At 41.4% G+C, this 18984-nt stretch overlaps 1 protein-coding gene and 1 long non-coding RNA gene across 2 annotated transcripts; both read left to right on the forward strand.

Moving 5' to 3' along the window:
- The first annotated feature begins 528 nt into the window (after window positions 1-528).
- Window positions 529-8224, forward strand: LOC106698370. Its single transcript, XR_001349694.2, has 5 exons — window positions 529-648; window positions 1660-1751; window positions 2231-2339; window positions 4306-4431; window positions 8124-8224. It is a non-coding gene; the product is annotated as an uncharacterized LOC106698370 (long non-coding RNA).
- A 4363-nt stretch (window positions 8225-12587) lies between these two features.
- On the forward strand, window positions 12588-18539 carry LOC106698371 (P antigen family member 3-like). Its single transcript, XM_014462087.2, has 4 exons — window positions 12588-12674; window positions 13153-13261; window positions 14668-14793; window positions 18445-18539. The coding sequence occupies exons 1-4, from the start codon at window positions 12591-12593 to the stop codon at window positions 18465-18467; spliced, it is 342 nt and encodes a 113-aa protein (XP_014317573.1). The 5' UTR covers window positions 12588-12590; the 3' UTR covers window positions 18468-18539.
- The last annotated feature ends 445 nt before the right edge of the window (window positions 18540-18984 follow it).

Raw genomic sequence — 18984 nt, forward strand, 5'->3', positions numbered from 1 at the left:
GACCGAATGACCACAGGTATATTCAGAGAAACGTTTACAGTCTGGACATGTATGCGCAGTAACACAAGCAAAGAACTTAAGAACACAGGGGTGAATGTATTTAATTTATGGAAGTGAGCAAATTCCTTGTATGCATGACACAAAACCAGAGTCACAGAAGGAAGTGATTGGTCCAAGTATAGGTGCAAACATGGTATTAAAGTATGTTTCTGTCACGGCCACGTTTTTGAGACACATTCTCCATTAAGGTTACACTTAGCCTGTCCACAAAGGTTCTGAAAGCAAAAGAATGATTGGGTGTCGGGAAAAGTCACACTTGGAGCCCGTTTTCCTGTCTACTGCTGATCTGGTGGTTTGGACGCTCTGCGGCCTTACGAGGAAAACGTCAACCCCCATCTCAGGACCGCAGGTCAGAGCGCATGCCCCTAGCTGTGCATGCTCATACCCGCGCATGCGCATTTCAGACCATGCCCATTGGCGCAGGAGCCCATAGCTGCGCATGCGCTCTTCAGACCATGCCCCTTGCTGCGCAAGCCTAAGCCCATTGTTGCGCCTGCGCCTTGGTGTCCGGCTTCTGAGAGGAGAGCTGCGCGAGAGGCGACCGTGTTCCTGCCATTTTGATTCTTTCTCGCTGGTTGACATCACCTGGTAGGTGCACAGAGCAGCCCTCGGGACTTTAACTGTGGGAGAGTGTGCGGGAAGGCCCTCGGGCTTCGGTGGGGGCGGGTCTGCGGTATCCGGGGCCTCCCAGGATGAAGGGCCTCGAGGTCAGCGCCTTTGTCCTCTCCGCCATCTTGGCCGCCATGGGCCTCGAAGCCCCGGCGTGACCCGGACTAGGAGGATGCCGGGCCTGCGAGGGCGGGGGCCAGGTCAAGGGTTTGGGGGACATTGTTCCAGGTGTCTGGGTCCTGGAATTCACCTGGAACGGCCCACAGAACAGAACCCACAGCCCTCCTCGGGGCCCTGGGTGGGGCGGGGGGGTGGACGGGGCCCGGGGGCGAGCAGTCAAGGAAGGGTCTGGGAACGGGGTGCTGAGGGACCGGCACCAAGCAGGGGCCGTGGGGAGAAGCGGGCACAGCTCCCTGTATCGCATGCAGTCACCGCTGCCTCCTGGTCATGCCGGGTGGGGGTTGGGGGGGGGGCGGTCAAGGAAGGGCCTGGGAACGGGGTGCTGAGGGACCGCCCTGCGAGGCCCTGGCACTGCGCCCCGAGATGTGTAGGCACCAAGCAGGGGCCGCGGGAGAAGCGGGCACAGCCCCGGTATCGCATGTGGTCACCGCTGCCTCCTGGTCATGCGAAGGCAGCACAGGCCGCACGCACAGCCCGAGCCTTCCCGGCCGATGCAGCCGAACTCACGGGGAAAGCGGCCTCCTCGCTGGCGTGTGGCAGAAGCAGTCGTCACTCCAGCGGGCTTTCAGGCAGCATTTCCCCACATGTCTCCGTACACGGGAAGCCGGGTGTCGTCTTTCTCACCTGCCTGAGGTGGTAACGCTGCCACCACGGCCATGACATAGTGGCTGGGCGAGCCCCGGTGTTTGGTATAACCGCAAAGCCTGTGCACTCATTTTTAAAGTTAAAAAGAAAATCATCATTTTGCCATGGAAGTGATATAGTTATTTCCTTAAGTACATTTTCCTAATCAAAATGTTCTGCTTTCAGTGTGAAATATGAGTCGGCATATAATACCAAGGCTCGCCTGGAGTTCAATACTAGAGGATGAAGAGTCTGACCAGCCAGTTGGGGCCGTGGTTGTGAGTGCTTTGATATTTGAACTGTCTATGACCTGAAATGTATTTTTCTGTGAGTTTTGTTGAATGCCTGTAGGCACAGTGTTAAAAGTTTCCGTGCTGATAAGGTATAACATGGGCCCAGGAGGAGTCCTTAGGAAGGAAACCTTGATCCAGGAGGTTTCCACTCTGGTATTGCCGGTGGAAATATCCCCTATGACTCCTTTCTCGTGCTTATTAACAGGGACTGCCCACATCCATCCCAGGAGAGTTTAAAAGAGCTTCAGAAGTCCTTGTGGGCAGCTCCTCTCCAAGGAACCAGGCAGAGGGAAGAGAAACAATATTAAGAATATATATGTATCATGTCTATAAAGTGCCTTTATTCTTATTCACGATTATGTATATATGTGTGTGTATTATGTATATTTTTATGATTGTCATGTATTAACAACAAAACTTTTCATTTTCTCACACACACACACATGCACCCCCCCCCCCCACAGGACCAGCAGCCCAGGGATGAACAACCTCAACAAGAGGAGCCACCCACTGAGAGTCAGGATATTACACCTGATGAAGAGAAAGCAGATGCAGGAGCTCCTGAGGTTCAAGGTGAAGGGAAAGGGAAGAAGACTGGGGAGCTGGGAGTCTGTCTCTCTATCATGTATTGTGCATACCATAGCTCTATGCAAACATATCCTGGAAATTGGGAGAGAATGTGAAGATTTTATAGTTTGCATGTATGTGCACTCCTTCACTATGAATTTTCCCTTTTCCTTCACTATTTGTATAGTGTTCTTGAAAATACAGTCCTTGCTAAACCAGACGAAACTGTATAATTTTAAATACAAACATTTACATAAGTTTTCTATTTTAATTGGTTCTTCTTAGAACGTTTTGAGTGGCCTTCTCAGTTATTGCATCGTAAGTGTCAGCAGTGTTTATCAGCATGGGCAGAGGGCCAAGTCAGCCCATCATAGAACACCTGAAACCAAGCCTGTTTGTTCAGGGATGGTAGCCCCATTTTATAAGTGAGAAAACTGAGCCTGAGCACTTGACTCACTGAGAAGAAGTTCACACTTCATTCCAAGGTTTGTGTTCTTCCTACCACCTATGTTGGTGTCTGAAATAGTGGATGGTATTGTATAAAATGCTAAATACTCAAGTGTGTCTGCACTGTAAGGTAGCTCAGTACTGGCCCAGGAATAGATGCTGTTCAGTGGGGCAGGTTAGAGCCTCAGAAAGGAGCTCAGTGGGAGATGGCCACTCTCTCCTTTAAGTGATGTCTTCCTATGGCGTATTTGGTAAAAACTGAATTATTCTGAGTACTGGCATACAGGTCATTATATGTGTGTGGTTTTTAAGTGACCTTTGAAAGTGGTTCCTAATCTTTTAATATTAGGAAAATGAGACATACCTTCAAATAATTATGAAACAAATTATTTCTTTTAACTATATGTTATTTTCATCAAACACTGGCAGTGAATTATTTACAGAATACAGGCTATGGATTATTTTAGCTATTCATCATTAAGAGGTTTGCACAACAAGCCTGACTACAAAGTCCATCAATTTATTACCATCCTACTTCCTTTATTTTCACTATAAGACCAAAATTTTGCTGTTTATCACTAATAATTTGATATTACTTTTGCTACGTTCTACTGAATGAGACTCATTTATGGAAAGTTACAATATAACACCTAAATCTAGCTAGTTATTTTATATTTTTTTTTATAATATACAAAATAAATGTATTACCAGATGGTAGATACAAAATAATTAGCCATTTACATGCAATAAAAAGTAATATTTCAAGAAAAACTATTTTAAATATAATAATGTTGCATGCAACAAACATTAGCATTTCAGGAAAAACTATTTTAAGTATAATGTTAAAGCAACAAACAATATTTCAAGAGAAACTATTTTAAATATGATAATATTACATGCAATAAATATTAATATTTCCAAAAAAAGATTTTAAATATAATATTACCAAAACTAACATAGTATAACTCCCCCCCTCAAACCTTCCCACTCCCAGATCTCCTTCCCTTGGCCTTCACCAACCTATTGATCATGTCCATTGGGTATGCATATATGTTCTTTAATCCCTTTATCTTTTGTATTTACTTTTTAAATTCTATTTTGTTTATTTTCATTCTGGTCTTTCTGATTTCCTTCTTTCTGACTTCGGGCTTTGTTGTTCTTTTTCTACTTCCTTTGGATGTGATGTTAAGTTGTTTACTTGAGATTATATAATTATATTTTAATTGTAATAAAAATCCTATCCATAATGTACACTTCAGATTTCATTGATGGCTGGTGCTCTCTACACATATTAGTACATTATGGTCATATATAGGAAATGTACATGTCTTGTGGTTGATTTTTACATTGTCATTTACAACAAGTTTCATAGTACAGAAAAACAAGGATGTGAAGTCCAACTTTCTATCACACATATTATCACACCAGATTACAGGCTTTTTTCATATAAAAAACAGAATAAATTAATATTAACATTTCCTAATTTATATGTCATGTTTACTGCTGAAATTGATAACTTTCTAAGGAATTGTCCCTGAAGCGGATCTTGAAGAACTGGCGAAACCACTGACTGGGGTTGAGGGTGGAGATGATCCTGAAGTCATTGGGTATGCTTGTGCAAATCCAGAGCCCATTGAAATGCCAGAAACAGGTATATTACTCATTAAGAATGCAATTTATGTACGCGTTTTCAGATTTTCATAATATCACACCTTTAATAACCAGAGATAACATATTGTTACATGAATAGACTTCACAGGTAATGATACTTTGAACAGTAGCGCAGACTCCAAATGAATGATTGCCTGACTTATAGATAATCAGATATAGAAACACACTGGTTCAAAAGCCAAATTGAATTCTAATATTTGAAAACATTTTCTTTTGAATATAAGTACTTTAAACAACAGGTAATAAATTTTGAATTCTCTTATGATTTCTGCAGTTAGAAATACGTAATACACTTGTAATCAATATTGGCTGTATGAAGTATGTTGAGACACTGAAGTAGATTGTAGTACCATCTCTAATATAATTTGTAAAATGGGAGAGTTCTTATTTTTATTAAATTAAATCTTTATAGTTGAAAACTATTACATTTGTACCCTTTCTTCCCCCATTGACCCCTTCTAGCCCACCCCCACCCCAGGCCTTCACCACCCTATTATCTGTGTCTATGGATTATACATATATACATACAAGTTCTTTGGTCGATCACTTCCTGCCCACCCATCATCCCCCACCTTCCTTCTGAGATTCCCCAGTCTGTTCTATGCTTTTATGTCTCTGGGTCCATTTTGTTCATCAGTTTATTTTGTTCATTAGGTTCCACATATGAGTGAGATCATATGACACTTGTCTTTCTCTGACTGGCTTATTTCGCTTACCATAATACAGCTTTTTTATCCACTCATCTTCTGATGCGCACTTGGGCTGTTTCTAGATCTTAGCTATTGTAAATTGTGCTGCTATGAACATAGGGGTGCATATATTCTTTTTGATTGGTGTTTCGGGTTTCTTATGATATATTCCTAGAAGTGGGGTCACTGGGTCAAATGGCAGTCCAATATTTAATTTTCTGAGGAAATAACATACTGTTTTCCATAATGGCTGTACCAGTCTGCATTCCCACTTGTCATTCTCTTTTCTCCACATCCTCATCAGTACTTATCATTTGTTGATTTGTTGATGATAGCCATTCTGACAGATGTGAGGTGGTAACTCATTGTCATTTTAATTTGCATCTCTCTGATGATCAGTGACTTTGAGCATTTTTTCAAATGTCTCTTAGGCATCTGTAGGTCCACTTTGGAGAAGTGTCTATTTAGGTCCTTTGCCCATTTTTTCATTAGATTGTTTGTCTTTCTTTTGTTCAGTTGTATAAGGTCTTTATACATTTTGGATATTAATCCTTTATCAGATGTATCATTGCCAAATATGTCCTCCCATGCATTGGTCTCCCTTTTCATTTTGTTGATGGTTTCTTGTGCTGTGCAGAAGCTTTTTATTTTGATATAGTCCCATTTGTTTATTTTCACCTTAGTTTCCTTTGCCTTAGGACAGTGGTCGACAAACTGCGGCTCATGAGCCACATGCGGCTCTTTGGCCCCTTGAGTGTGGCTCTTCCACAAAATACCAACTTCTGCGAATGGGCCACGAAGTTTCCATCGCACTGTATGTGTGCGCCCGCACGTGATATTTTGTGGAAGAGCCACACTCAAGGGGCCAAAGAGCCGCATGTGGCTTGCAAGCCGCAGTTTGCCGACCACTGCCCTAGGAGATGTAAAAATATTGTAAACATATTGCTGCAAGAGATGTCTGAGATTTTGATGCCTACGGTTTCTTCTAGGATTTTTATGGTTTCACAACTTACATTTAAGTCTTTTATCCATTTTGAGTTTATTTTTGTGTGTGGTATAAGTTGGTGGTCTAGTCTCATTTTTTTCATATATCGGCCCAATTTTCCCAGCAGCATTTATTGAAGAGACTGTGTTGACTCCATTGTAGGTTCTTGCCTTCTTTGTCCAATATTAATGGGTGTAATGACTTGGGTTCATTTCTGGAGATTCTGTTCTGTTCCATTGAGCTATCCACCTGTTCTTGTGCCAGTACCAGGCTGCTTTGATTACGGTGGCTTTGTAGTCTTTCTTGATGTCTGGTATTGTGATTCCTCCAACTTTCTTCTTTCTCAGGATTGCAGTGGCTCTTCGGAGTTTTTTTTTTTGGGGGGGGGGGTTGTTTCATATAAATTTTTGGAGTATTAGTCCCAGATCTATGAAATATGCTGTCGGTATTTTAATAGGGATTGCATTTAATCTGTAAATTGCTTTAGGTAGTATAGAGAGTCCTTAATTGCAGAACCAATATTTACTCTTACATAAATAGTGAATTCAATCGAATATAAAAATTAATTTTCAATGCTGATTCTTTAATTCTCTAGTTGTGTTTGAAAGAATACAGTGATATTCTGGTTTATAACTTGTCATGAATTATCTTCTTTATTCAAATTTTAACATCTGAACTGAAATCTCACAGCTACTAAAATAATGAGTAAATACTCCACTGATGTTTCTTTTTTTATATGGAGATGTGGATACCTATTCTTAGATTCTGTCAAATTTTGAATTCTTCTGGCTCTTAGAAACAATTGCATTTTTATTCCCTTTCCCAATGAAGCGTCAGGTGATTGAATTATAGAGTGTGGAGAAATAGTCTAGTTTTTAGTTTCTCTGATCAGGTAGAGAGGGTGCAGGCTATCATCGATGCTCAGAGACACCTATGCTAAGCATGCTCACTGTCACCACTGTCAGATTTAATGAGTTAATGTCCCTTATAAAAATAGGAGCTCTAGGATATAATCTTTTGTAATCATATCCAATGTGGCATATTTACTGCTCAAATTGATATTTTTTAATAATTTGCAGAGAGAATGGAAGAGAGAAACATCGATGTGAGAGAAACACCTCGATTGGTTGCCTCCTGCACGTGCCCTGACCAGGGCCCCTAAAGTTTTTAGAAAGCAATGACTTTTAGAAACAACATTTTTTAAAATTTGTCTAGGTATCTTTCATTCTCCCATTCTTCGTTCCCCTCTCCATAACTTTCCATCTCTCCATTACCTATTACTTCTTCTTTACGTGTGTGTGTTTCTTTGTTGTTCTTATTTCTGCCTTGCTGTAGGTCATTCTATAAATGAGCTTCACATTTTGATGTAAAAAATGATGATACTGACTTAAAATTAGTGTGATTATAGAAGCGATTATACACATTGAAACTCATACAATGTGAGAAAGGCATTACTTAAAATTACACTAGGAATACACATGGAATTGGGGACACATGGTTACCATATTTAAACAATCACACAAGGGCTAAAGGAACCCAAGAACCATTATTGCTTTTCTGCACTGTAAGGAAGAAACAAAGGCACTATGGGCCTTTCTATTTACTTCACATAGGCAGGAACAAATGTGACAATTCTGTTTTAGCTATCTTATAGTCAGAATAGTATTTCAAATGGAAGCATTTCTTGTAAATTTCTTTTGTTTCTTAAGGGTTTTCTGTTGGATGGTGTTCATATTTTTCAAAAAAGTTTACACATTTTTGGCTTACTATTTAAAACCACCTTTTAATAGGTTCATTTCATATCTTGTGCTCTGAGCTGGAACAGTCTTTTAGTTTCTGAGTACCATTAGAAAGAGTGGTGTGTTTAATCAATATTGGTAAAATAGATGCTTGGAAGTCTATCTTATAAAACCTAAACTTTGCCCTTTGTGTACCTTTAATGTCATCTAAATCTAATGAGACTAAGGAATGTTCCCAACAGTTATGTTTCTCTTACAGGGGAAGGAAAACCAGCCATTTAAAGGAAGATGATCTGAAGACACACAGATTATTCTTATGTTGGATACTTCACTGTTAAAGTTCTCTCAATAAAGTTTTACAACATTATCCAAGGAATCTTGCAAATCTCTTGTGAAGCATATTCCCAAGTAGTTGATACTATTGAAAATTATATCATTTTCTGACGTTTTATACTCCAATTGAGCTTTCATATGCAGACACATTTGTACATTGGTATTCTTTCCAGCAACCTTGCTATGTATGCTTATTATTTCTAAAAGGATATTTCTAGATAGCTTCTAAGTTTCATTATGCACAATCCAATCATTTTTTAATGCTGACAGATTTTTTCTTTGCTGTATTAAAAATTATGCTACTTTGGCCCTAGCCAGTGGATAGTGCATCGGCCTGCGGACCGAAGGGTCCCGGGTTTGATTTCGGTCAAGGGCACCCACCTTGGTTGCAGGCTTCTCCCCAGCCGGGCCCTGGTCAGGGCTTGTGCAGGAGGCAACCAATCGATGTGTTTCTCTCACATTGATATTTCTCTCTGTCTTTCCCTCTCTCTTCCACTCTATCTAAAAATGAACTGAAAAATATCCTTGGGTGAGGATTTTAAAAACATGTATTCTATCTTGGCTGGTTTAGCTCAGTGGAAAGAGTGTTGGTATGTGGATTTATGGGTCTTGGAATCAATTACCCATCCAGGGTACTTACCAGATTGTAGATTCTATCCCCTGTCCCAGTCGGGTCGCATGAGGCAGACAATCAATCACTGTGTCTCTCTCAATAGATGTCTCTTTCTCTACCCCTGTTTCCCACCCTCTATACTGTCTAAAAAACAATAGAAGGAATATCCTCCAGTGAGGATTTTTAAAAATATGGCTTTGTTTCCTTTTCTCATTTTACAACTGACCCACCCAGTACAATGCTAATAGAATCGGGATTAGTTTGTCAGAGCTGTTTTATTCGTTATAGGAAATGGAAAAATTTTAACATTTCACCATGTTCACTGTGAAGTAAAGGAAGTTCCATTCCAATCCTAATCTGGTAAGAATTTTAATCTTGAGTGTATGTTAACCTCCATCAGACACTTGTGTATTTGTTGAACTGGTCATAGGATTTTTCCTTCCATTAATCTGTTAATATGGTGAGTTATGTAGATAACATTATAAGTTTTATTTTTTTATAATTTATTGTTTTTATACAGAGAGGAAGGGAGAGGGATAGAGAGTTAGAAACATCGATCAGCTGCCTCCCGCACAGCTCCTACTGGCGATGTGCCCGCAACCAAGGTACATGCCCTTGACCGGAATTAAACCTGGGAACTTTCAGTCTGCAGGCCAACGCTCTATCCACTGAGCCAAACCAGTTTGGGAAGCATAAGATTTAAAAAATCTTGTATTGCTTGGAGGGTGAGGGGTTAGTGATGATATATTTTTCTTCTGAATAAACTATGTCCGAATACTTGGTTTAGGATGTTTACGAAGGACCTCATGAACAACATTAGGCCATTTTATTTCATGTACTCTCTTTCTTGGACTTTGGTACAAAGGTACACTAGCTTCTTTAAATGAACTGGTATGTAAAAACTCTTCTGTTCTCTGGAAAGCAAGTCTCCTCAAGGCAGGGAACAGAGTAGCAATAGGCTTTCCCATGATCAGCTCTATCTGGGTGGCATCTCATTTTTTAGTATCTGAGCCTACTTACAGGTCAGGGACAGAGGAGATGCTTCAGGTGCCCATTACTTCAGACTTTGTGAGATGCTCATCTTCCCTGTAAGATAGCTCTAATGATGCTATCACTTGAAAGCTTCCTACTCCTGGTTGTATGCTGATAGCGGTCTTGCCAAGCACGTCAAACTCACCACTGGTGGGCCGCATGCCTTGTTTATTTTTGTACACCCAGTCAGGTAAAAGTCATGGCTCTATTACCTTGCCTGGATCATTTCAATCTCCTACATGGTAATGAATGACCTCACCACATCCTCAGCTATATATTTACAACAATAACTTCATATATTGAGATCTTTCATAACAGGAATAATAAGTCACATTTATAGAGTGTATACTACCCATCACCACTTCTCTGAGCTGGGTTCCATACATGTATCACCTAATTTAATCCTCACAATTAAGGTGGAACAGAGTGAACACAACATTTGTCATTGAATCCCATTCAAAGCAGATTTGGGGATTCAAGTTCTAAGTTAGTAATCCTTGTTTCTCAATGTAGAAACTTCTAAAAGTGTTGTATTCAGGAAAACGGATGTTGTACATGATGACTGTAGTGATAGGCTGTAACATGATCTTTGCCTAGCAAGTTGTTGGTCTGATGATGGGAAAGTAGAGTACAGGATGCAGTACTGCTGCGCAGCAAGTGACAGAGGACTGAGCCTAAATCCTAGCACGGTTATCTAAGGGTATTGCTAAACCATACACTGACCGAATGACCACAGGTATATTCAGAGAAACGTTTACAGTCTGGAAATGTATCCGCAGTAACACAAGCAAAGAACTTAAGAAAACAGGGGTGAATGTATTTAATTTATGGAAGTGAGCAAATTCCTTGTATGCATGACACAAAACCAGAGTCACAGAAGGAAGTGATTGGTCCAAGTATACGTGCAAACATGGTATTAAAGTATGCTTCTGTCACGGCCACGTTTTTGAGACACATTCTCCATTAAGGTTACACTTAGCCTGTCCACAAAGTTTCTAAAAGCAAAAGAATGATTGGGGGTAGGGAAAAGTCACACTTCGAGCCCGTTTTCTTGGCCAGGGCTGACCTAGAGATTTCAACGCTGTGTGGCCTTAGCGGTACAACCTCAATTCCTGTCTCAGGAGCCCATCAGCCGCTATGCTCATGCATGCGCATTTCGGAGCATGCCCATAGCTGCACAGTTCAGACTGTTCGTTGCTAGGCACGGCCACTGCTGCGCATGTGCCTTTTACCACAGTCGGTTGCTGCGCATGCGCTGTGCTGTCCCAGTGCGCTGAGGAGATCTGGGCGGCAGGCAGCCGTGTTCCTGCCATTTTGATTCCTTCTCGCTGGTTGACATCACCTGGTAGGTGCACAGAGCAGCCCTCCGGGACTTTAACTGTGGGAGAGTGTGCGGGGAAGGCCCTCGGGCTTCGGTGGGGGCGGGTCTGCGGTATCCGGGGCCTCCCAGGAGGAAGGGCCTCGAGGTCGGCGCCTTTGTCCTCTCCGCCATCATGGCCGCCGTGGGCCTCGAAGCCCCGGCGTGACCCGGACTAGGAGGGTGCCGGGCCTGCGAGGGCGGGGGCCAGGTAAAGGGTTTGGGGGACATTATTCCAGGTGTCCGGGTCCTGGAATTCACCTGGAACGGCCCACAGAACAGAACCCACAGCCCTCCTCGGGGCCTGGGCGGGGCTGGGGGGGGCGGGCGGTCAAGAAAGGGCCTGGGAACGGGGTGCTGAGGGACTGTCCTGCGAGGCCCTGGGCTGCGCCCCGAGATGTGTAGGCACCAAACAGGGGCTGCGGGTTCTGTGACCTCCTAGGAGGAAGGGCCTCGAGGTCAGCGCCTTTGTCCTCTCCGCCATCTTGGCCGCCGTGGGCCTCGAAGCCCCGGCGTGACCCGGACTAGGAGGGTGCTGGCCCTGCGAGGGCGGGGGCCAGGGCAAGGGTTTGGGGGACATTATTCCAGGTGTCTGGGTCCTGGAATTCACCTGGAACGGCCCACAGAACAGAACCCACAGCCCTCCTCGGGGCCCTGGGCGGGGCGGGGGGGGGGGACGGGCGGTCAAGGAAGGGCCTGGGAACGGGGTGCTGAGTGGGCGGCCTGCGGGGCCCTGGCACTGCGCCCCGAGATGTGTAGGCACCAAGCAGGGGCCGCGGGAGAAGCGGGCACAGCCCCGGTATCGCATGCAGTCACCGCTGCCTCCTGGTCATGCCGGGTGGGGGTTGGGGGTTGGGGGGGGCGGGCGGTCAAGGAAGGGCCTGGGAACGGGGTGCTGAGGGGCCGCCGTATGAGGCCCTGGCACTGCGCCCCGAGATGTGTAGGCACCAAGCAGGGGCCGCGGGAGAAGCGGGCACAGCCCCGGTATCGCATGTGGTCACCGCTGCCTCCTGGTCATGCGAAGGCAGCACAGGCCGCACGCCCAGCCCGAGCCTTCCCGGCCGATGCAGCCGAACTCACGGGGAAAGCGGCCTCCTCGCTGGCGTGTGGCAGAAGCAGTCGTCACTCCAGCGGGCTTTCAGGCAGCATTTCCCCACATGTCTCCGTACACGGGAAGCCGGGTGTCGTCTTTCTCACCTGCCCGAGGTGGTAACGCTGCCAGCCCGGCCATGACATAGTGGCTGGGCGAGCCCCGGTGTTTGGTATAACCGCAAAGCCTGTGCACTCATTTTTAAAGTTAAAAAGAAAATCATCATTTTGCCATGGAAGTGATATAGTTATTTCCTTAAGTACATTTTCCTAATCAAAATGTTCTGCTTTCAGTGTGAAATATGAGTCGGCATATAATACCAAGGCTCGCCTGGAGTTCAATACTAGAGGATGAAGAGTCTGACCAGCCAGTTGGGGCCGTGGTTGTGAGTGCTTTGATATTTGAACTGTCTATGACCTGAAATGTATTTTTCTGTGAGTTTTGTTGAATGCCTGTAGGCACAGTGTTAAAAGTTTCCGTGCTGATAAGGTATAACATGGGCCCAGGAGGAGTCCTTAGGAAGGAAACCTTGATCCGGGAGGTTTCCACTCTGGTATTGCCGGTGGAAATATCCCCTATGACTCCTTTCTCGTGCTTATTAACACGGACTGCCCACATCCATCCCAGGAGAGTTTAAAAGAGCTTCAGAAGTCCTTGTGGGCAGCTCCTCTCCAAGGAACCAGGCAGAGGGAAGAGGAACAATATTAAGAATATATATGTATCATGTCTATAAAGTGCCTTTATTCTTATTCACGATTATGTATATATGTGTGTGTATTGTGTATATTTTTATGATTGTCATGTATTAACAACAAAACTTTTCATTTTCTCACACACACACACATGCACCCCCCCCCCCACAGGACCAGCAGCCCAGGGATGAACAACCTCAACAAGAGGAGCCACCCACTGAGAGTCAGGATATTACACCTGATGAAGAGAAAGCAGATGCAGGAGCTCCTGAGGTTCAAGGTGAAGGGAAAGGGAAGAAGACTGGGGAGCTGGGAGTCTGTCTCTCTATCATGTATTGTGCATACCATAGCTCTATGCAAACATATCCTGGAAATTGGGAGAGAATGTGAAGATTTTATAGTTTGCATGTATGTGCACTCCTTCACTATGAATTTTCCCTTTTCCTTCACTATTTGTATAGTGTTCTTGAAAATACAGTCCTTGCTAAACCAGAGGAAACTGTATAATTTTAAATACAAACATTTACATAAGTTTTCTATTTTAATTGGTTCTTAGAACGTTTTGAGTGGCCTTCTCAGTTATTGCATCGTAAGTGTCAGCAGTGTTTATCAGCATGGGCAGAGGGCCAAGTCAGCCCATCATAGAACACCTGAAACCAAGCCTGTTTGTTCAGGGATGGTAGCCCCATTTTATAAGTGAGAAAACTGAGCCTGAGCACTTGACTCACTGAGAAGAAGTTCACACTTCATTCCAAGGTTTGTGTTCTTCCTACCACCTATGTTGGTGTCTGAAATAGTGGATGGTATTGTATAAAATGCTAAATACTCAAGTGTGTCTGCACTGTAAGGTAGCTCAGTACTGGCCCAGGAATAGATGCAGTTCAGTGGGGCAGGTTAGAGCCTCAGAAAGGAGCTCAGTGGGAGATGGCCACTCTCTCCTTTAAGTGATGTCTTCCTATGGCGTATTTGGTAAAAACTGAATTATTCTGAGTACTGGCATACAGGTCATTATATGTGTGTGGTTTTTAAGTGACCTTTGAAAGTGGTTCCTAATCTTTTAATATTAGGAAAATGAGACATACCTTCAGATAATTATGAAACAAATTATTTCTTTTAACTATATGTTATTTTCATCAAACACTGGCAGTGAATTATTTACAGAATACAGGCTATGGATTATTTTAGCTATTCATCATTAAGAGGTTTGCACAACAAGCCTGACTACAAAGTCCATCAATTTATTACCATCCTACTTCCTTTATTTTCACTATAAGACCAAAATTTTGCTGTTTATCATTAATAATTTGATATTACTTTTGCTACGTTCTACTGAATGAGACTCATTTATGGAAAGTTACAATATAACACCTAAATCTAGCTAGTTATTTTATATTTTTTTTATAATATACAAAATAAATGTATTACCAGATGGTAGATACAAAATAATTAGCCATTTACATGCAATAAAAAGTAATATTTCAAGAAAAACTATTTTAAATATAATAATGTTGCATGCAACAAACATTAGCATTTCAGGAAAAACTATTTTAAGTATAATGTTACAAGCAACAAACAATATTTCAAGAGAAACTATTTTAAATATGATAATATTACATGCCATAAATATTAACATTTCCTAATTTATATGTCATGTTTACTGCTGAAATTGATAACTTTCTTTCTAAGGAATTGACCCTGAAGCGGATCTTGAAGAACTGGCGAAACCACTGACTGGGGTTGAGGGTGGAGATGATCCTGAAGTCATCGGGTATGCTTGTGCAAATCCAGAGCCCATTGAAATGCCAGAAACAGGTATATTACTCATTAAGAATGCAATTTATGTACGCGTTTTCAGATTTTCATAATACCACACCTTTAATAACCAGAGATAACATATTGTTACATGAATAGACTTCACAGGTAATGATACTTTGAACAGTAGAGCAGACTCCAAATGAATGATTGCCTGACTTATAGATAATCAGATATAGAAACACACTGGTTCAAAAGCCAAATTGAATTCTAATATTTGAAAACATTTTCTTTTGAATATAAGTACTTTAAACAACAGGTAATAAATTTTGAATTCTCTTATGATTTCTGCAGTTACAAATACGTAATACATTTGTAATCAATATTGGCTGTATGAAGTATGTTGAGACACTGAAGTAGATTGTAGTACCATCTCTAATATAATTTGTAAAATGGGAGAGTTCTTATTTTTATTAAATCTTTATAGTTGAAAACTATTACATTTGTACCCTTTCTTCCCCTATTGACCCCTTCTGGCCCACCCCCACCCCAGGCCTTCACCACCCTATTGTCTGTGTCCATGGATTATGCATATATACATACAAGTTCTTTGGTCGATCACTTCCTGCACACCCATCATCCCCCACCTTCACTCTGAGATTCCCCAGTCTGTTCTATGCTTCTATGTCTCTGGGTCCATTTTGTTCATCAGTTTATTTTGTTCATTAGGCTCCACATATGAGTGAGATCATATGACACTTGTCTTTCTCTGACTGGCTTATTTCGCTTACCATAATACAGCTTTTTTATACACTCATCTTCTGATGCGCACTTGGGCTGTTTCTAGATCTTAGCTATTGTAAATTGTGCTGCTATGAACATAGGGGTGCATATATTCTTTTTGATTGGTGTTTCGGGTTTCTTATGATATATTCCTAGAAGTGGGGTCACTGGGTCAAATGGCAGTCCAATATTTAATTTTCTGAGGAAATAACATACTGTTTTCCATAATGGCTGTACCAGTCTGCATTCCCACTTGTCATTCTCTTTTCTCCACATCCTCATCAGTACTTATCATTTGTTGATTTGTTGATGATAGCCATTCTGACAGGAGTGAGGTGATATCTCATTGTCATTTTAATTTGCATCTCTCTGATGATCAGTGACTTTGAGCATTTTTTCAAATGTCTCTTAGGCATCTGTAGGTCCACTTTGGAGAAGTGTCTATTTAGGTCCTTTGCCCATTTTTTCATTAGATTGTTTGTCTTTCTTTTGTTCAGTTGTATAAGGTCTTTATACATTTTGGATATTAATCCTTTATCAGATGTATCATTGCCAAATATGTTCTCCCATGCATTGGTCTCCCTTTTCATTTTGTTGATGGTTTCTTGTGCTGTGCAGAAGCTTTTTATTTTGATATAGTCCCATTTGTTTATTTTCACCTTAGTTTCCTTTGCCTTAGGACAGTGGTCGACAAACTGCGGCTCATGAGCCACATGCGGCTCTTTGGCCCCTTGAGTGTGGCTCTTCCACAAAATACCAACTTCTGCGCATGGGCCACGAAGTTTCCATCGCACTGTATGTGTGCGCCCGCACGTGATATTTTGTGGAAGAGCCACACTCAAGGGGTCAAAGAGCCGCATGTGGCTCGCAAGCCGCAGTTTGCCGACCACTGCCCTAGGAGATGTAAAAATATTGTAAACATATTGCTGCAAGAGATGTCTGAGATTTTGATGCCTACGGTTTCTTCTAGGATTTTTATGGTTTCACAACTTACATTTAAGTCTTTTATCCATTTTGAGTTTATTTTTGTGTGTGGTATAAGTTGGTGGTCTAGTCTCATTTTTTTCATATATCGGCCCAATTTTCCCAGCAGCATTTATTGAAGAGACTGTGTTGACTCCATTGTAGGTTCTTGCCTTCTTTGTCCAATATTAATGGGTGTAATGACTTGGGTTCATTTCTGGAGATTCTGTTCTGTTCCATTGAGCTATCCACCTGTTCTTGTGCCAGTACCAGGCTGCTTTGATTATGGTGGCTTTGTAGTCTATCTTGATGTCTGGTATTGTGATTCCTCCAACTTTCTTCTTTCTCAGGATTGCAGTGGCTCTTTGGAGTTTTTTTTTTGGGGGGGGTGTTTTTTCATATAAATTTTTGGAGTATTAGTCCCAGATCTATGAAATATGCTGTCGGTATTTTAGTAGGGATTGCATTTAATCTGTAAATTGCTTTAGGTAGTATAGAGAGTCCTTAATTACAGAACCAATATTTACTCTTACATAAATAGTGAATTCCATCAAATATAAAAATTAATTTTCAATGCTGATTCTTTAATTCTCTAGTTGTTTTTGAAAGAATACAGTGATATTCTGGTTTATAACTTGTCATGAATTATCTTCTTTATTCAAATTTTAACATCTGAACTGAAATCTCATAGCTACTAAAACGATGAGTAAATACTCCACTGATGTTTCTTTTTCTATATGGAGATATGGATACCTATTCTTAGATTCTGTCAAATTTTGAATTCTTCTGGCTCTTAGAAACAATTGCAATTTTATTCCCTTTCCCAATGAAGCATCAGGTGATTGAATTATAGAGTTCGAGAAATAGTCTAGTTTTTAGTTTCTCTGATCAGGTAGAGAGGGTGCAGGCTATCATCGATGCCCATGGCAGGTGTGAGTAAGACACCTATGCTAAGCATGCTCACTGTCACCTCTGTCAGATTTAATGAGTTAATGTCCCTTATAAAAATAGGAGCACTAGGACATAATCTCTTTTAATCATATCCAATGTGGCATATTTACTGCTCAAATTGATATTTTTTAATAATTTGCAGAGAGAATGGAAGAGAGAAACATCGATGTGAGAGAAACACCTCGATTGGTTGCCTCCTGCATGTGCCCTGACCAGGGCCTGTAAAGTTTTTAGAAAGCAATGACTTTTAGAAACATTTTTTTTATTTGTCTTGGTATCTTTCTCATTCTCCCATTCTTCCTTTATATGTTTGTGTGTTTTTTCTTTGTTGTTCTTATTTCTGCCTTGCTGTAGGTCATTCTATAAATGAGCTTCACATTTTGGTGTAAAAAAATGATGATACTGACTTAAAATTAGTGTGATTATAGAAGCGATTATACACATTGAAACTCATACAATATGAGAAAGGCATTATTTAAAATTACACTAGGAATACACATGGAATTGGGGACACATGGTTACCCTATTTAAACAATCACACAAGGGCTAAAGGAACCCAAGAACCATTATTGCTTTTCTGCACCGTAAGGAAGAAACAAAGGCACTATGGGCCTTTCTATTTACTTCACATAGGCAGGAACAAATGTGACAATTCTGTTTTAGCTATCTTATAGTCAGAATAGTATTTCAAATTGAAGCATTTCTTGTAAATTTCTTTTCTTAAGGGTTTTCTGTTGGATGGTGTTCAGATTTTTCAAAAAAGTTTACACATTTTTGCCTTACTATTTAAAACCACCTTTTAATAGGTTCATTTCATTTCCTGTACTCTGAGCTGGAACAGTCTTTTACTTTCTGAGTACCATTAGAAAGAGTGGTGTGTTTAATCAATATTGGTAAAATAGATGCTTGGAAGTCTATCTTATAAAACCTAAACTTTGCCCTTTGTGTACCTTTAATGTCATCTAAATCTAATGAGACTAAGGAATGTTCCCAACAGTTATGTTTCTCTTGCAGGGGAAGGAAAACCAGCCATTTAAAGGAAGATGATCTGAAGACACACAGATTATTCTTATGTTGGATACTTCACTGTTAAAGTTCTCTCAATAAAGTTTTACAACATTATCCAAGGAATCTTGCAAATCTCTTGTGAAGCGTATTCCCAAGTAGTTGATACTATTGAAAATTATATCATTTTCTGACGTTTTATACTCCAATTGAGCTTTCATATGCAGACACATTTGTACATTGGTATTCTTTCCAGCAACCTTGCTATATGGCGTCCGACCAGGGACTGAGTTCTGCAACCAGGGACTGAGCTTGGCTGTAACAAGTAGCACCAGAGCAGGCCCTTTGGCTGCAACATATGGCGCTCGACCAGGGACTGAGTTCGGGGGAGATAAAAAAAAAAAAAGGTGGTCAGGTGAAATGAGGCTCCAAGGCGCGCGCAATGAGTAAGCTTAAAAAACGAAAGTAAGAAAATAGAGAGTAAGCTTAAAAAGCAAAAGTAAGAAGGCCAAAAAACAAAGTAAGGTACAGAGCCAAAGTGTGGTAATA

This window comes from Myotis lucifugus, unplaced genomic scaffold (assembly GCF_000147115.1).
Source record: "Myotis lucifugus unplaced genomic scaffold, Myoluc2.0 scaffold_169, whole genome shotgun sequence".
Taxonomy (NCBI): domain Eukaryota; kingdom Metazoa; phylum Chordata; class Mammalia; order Chiroptera; family Vespertilionidae; genus Myotis; species Myotis lucifugus.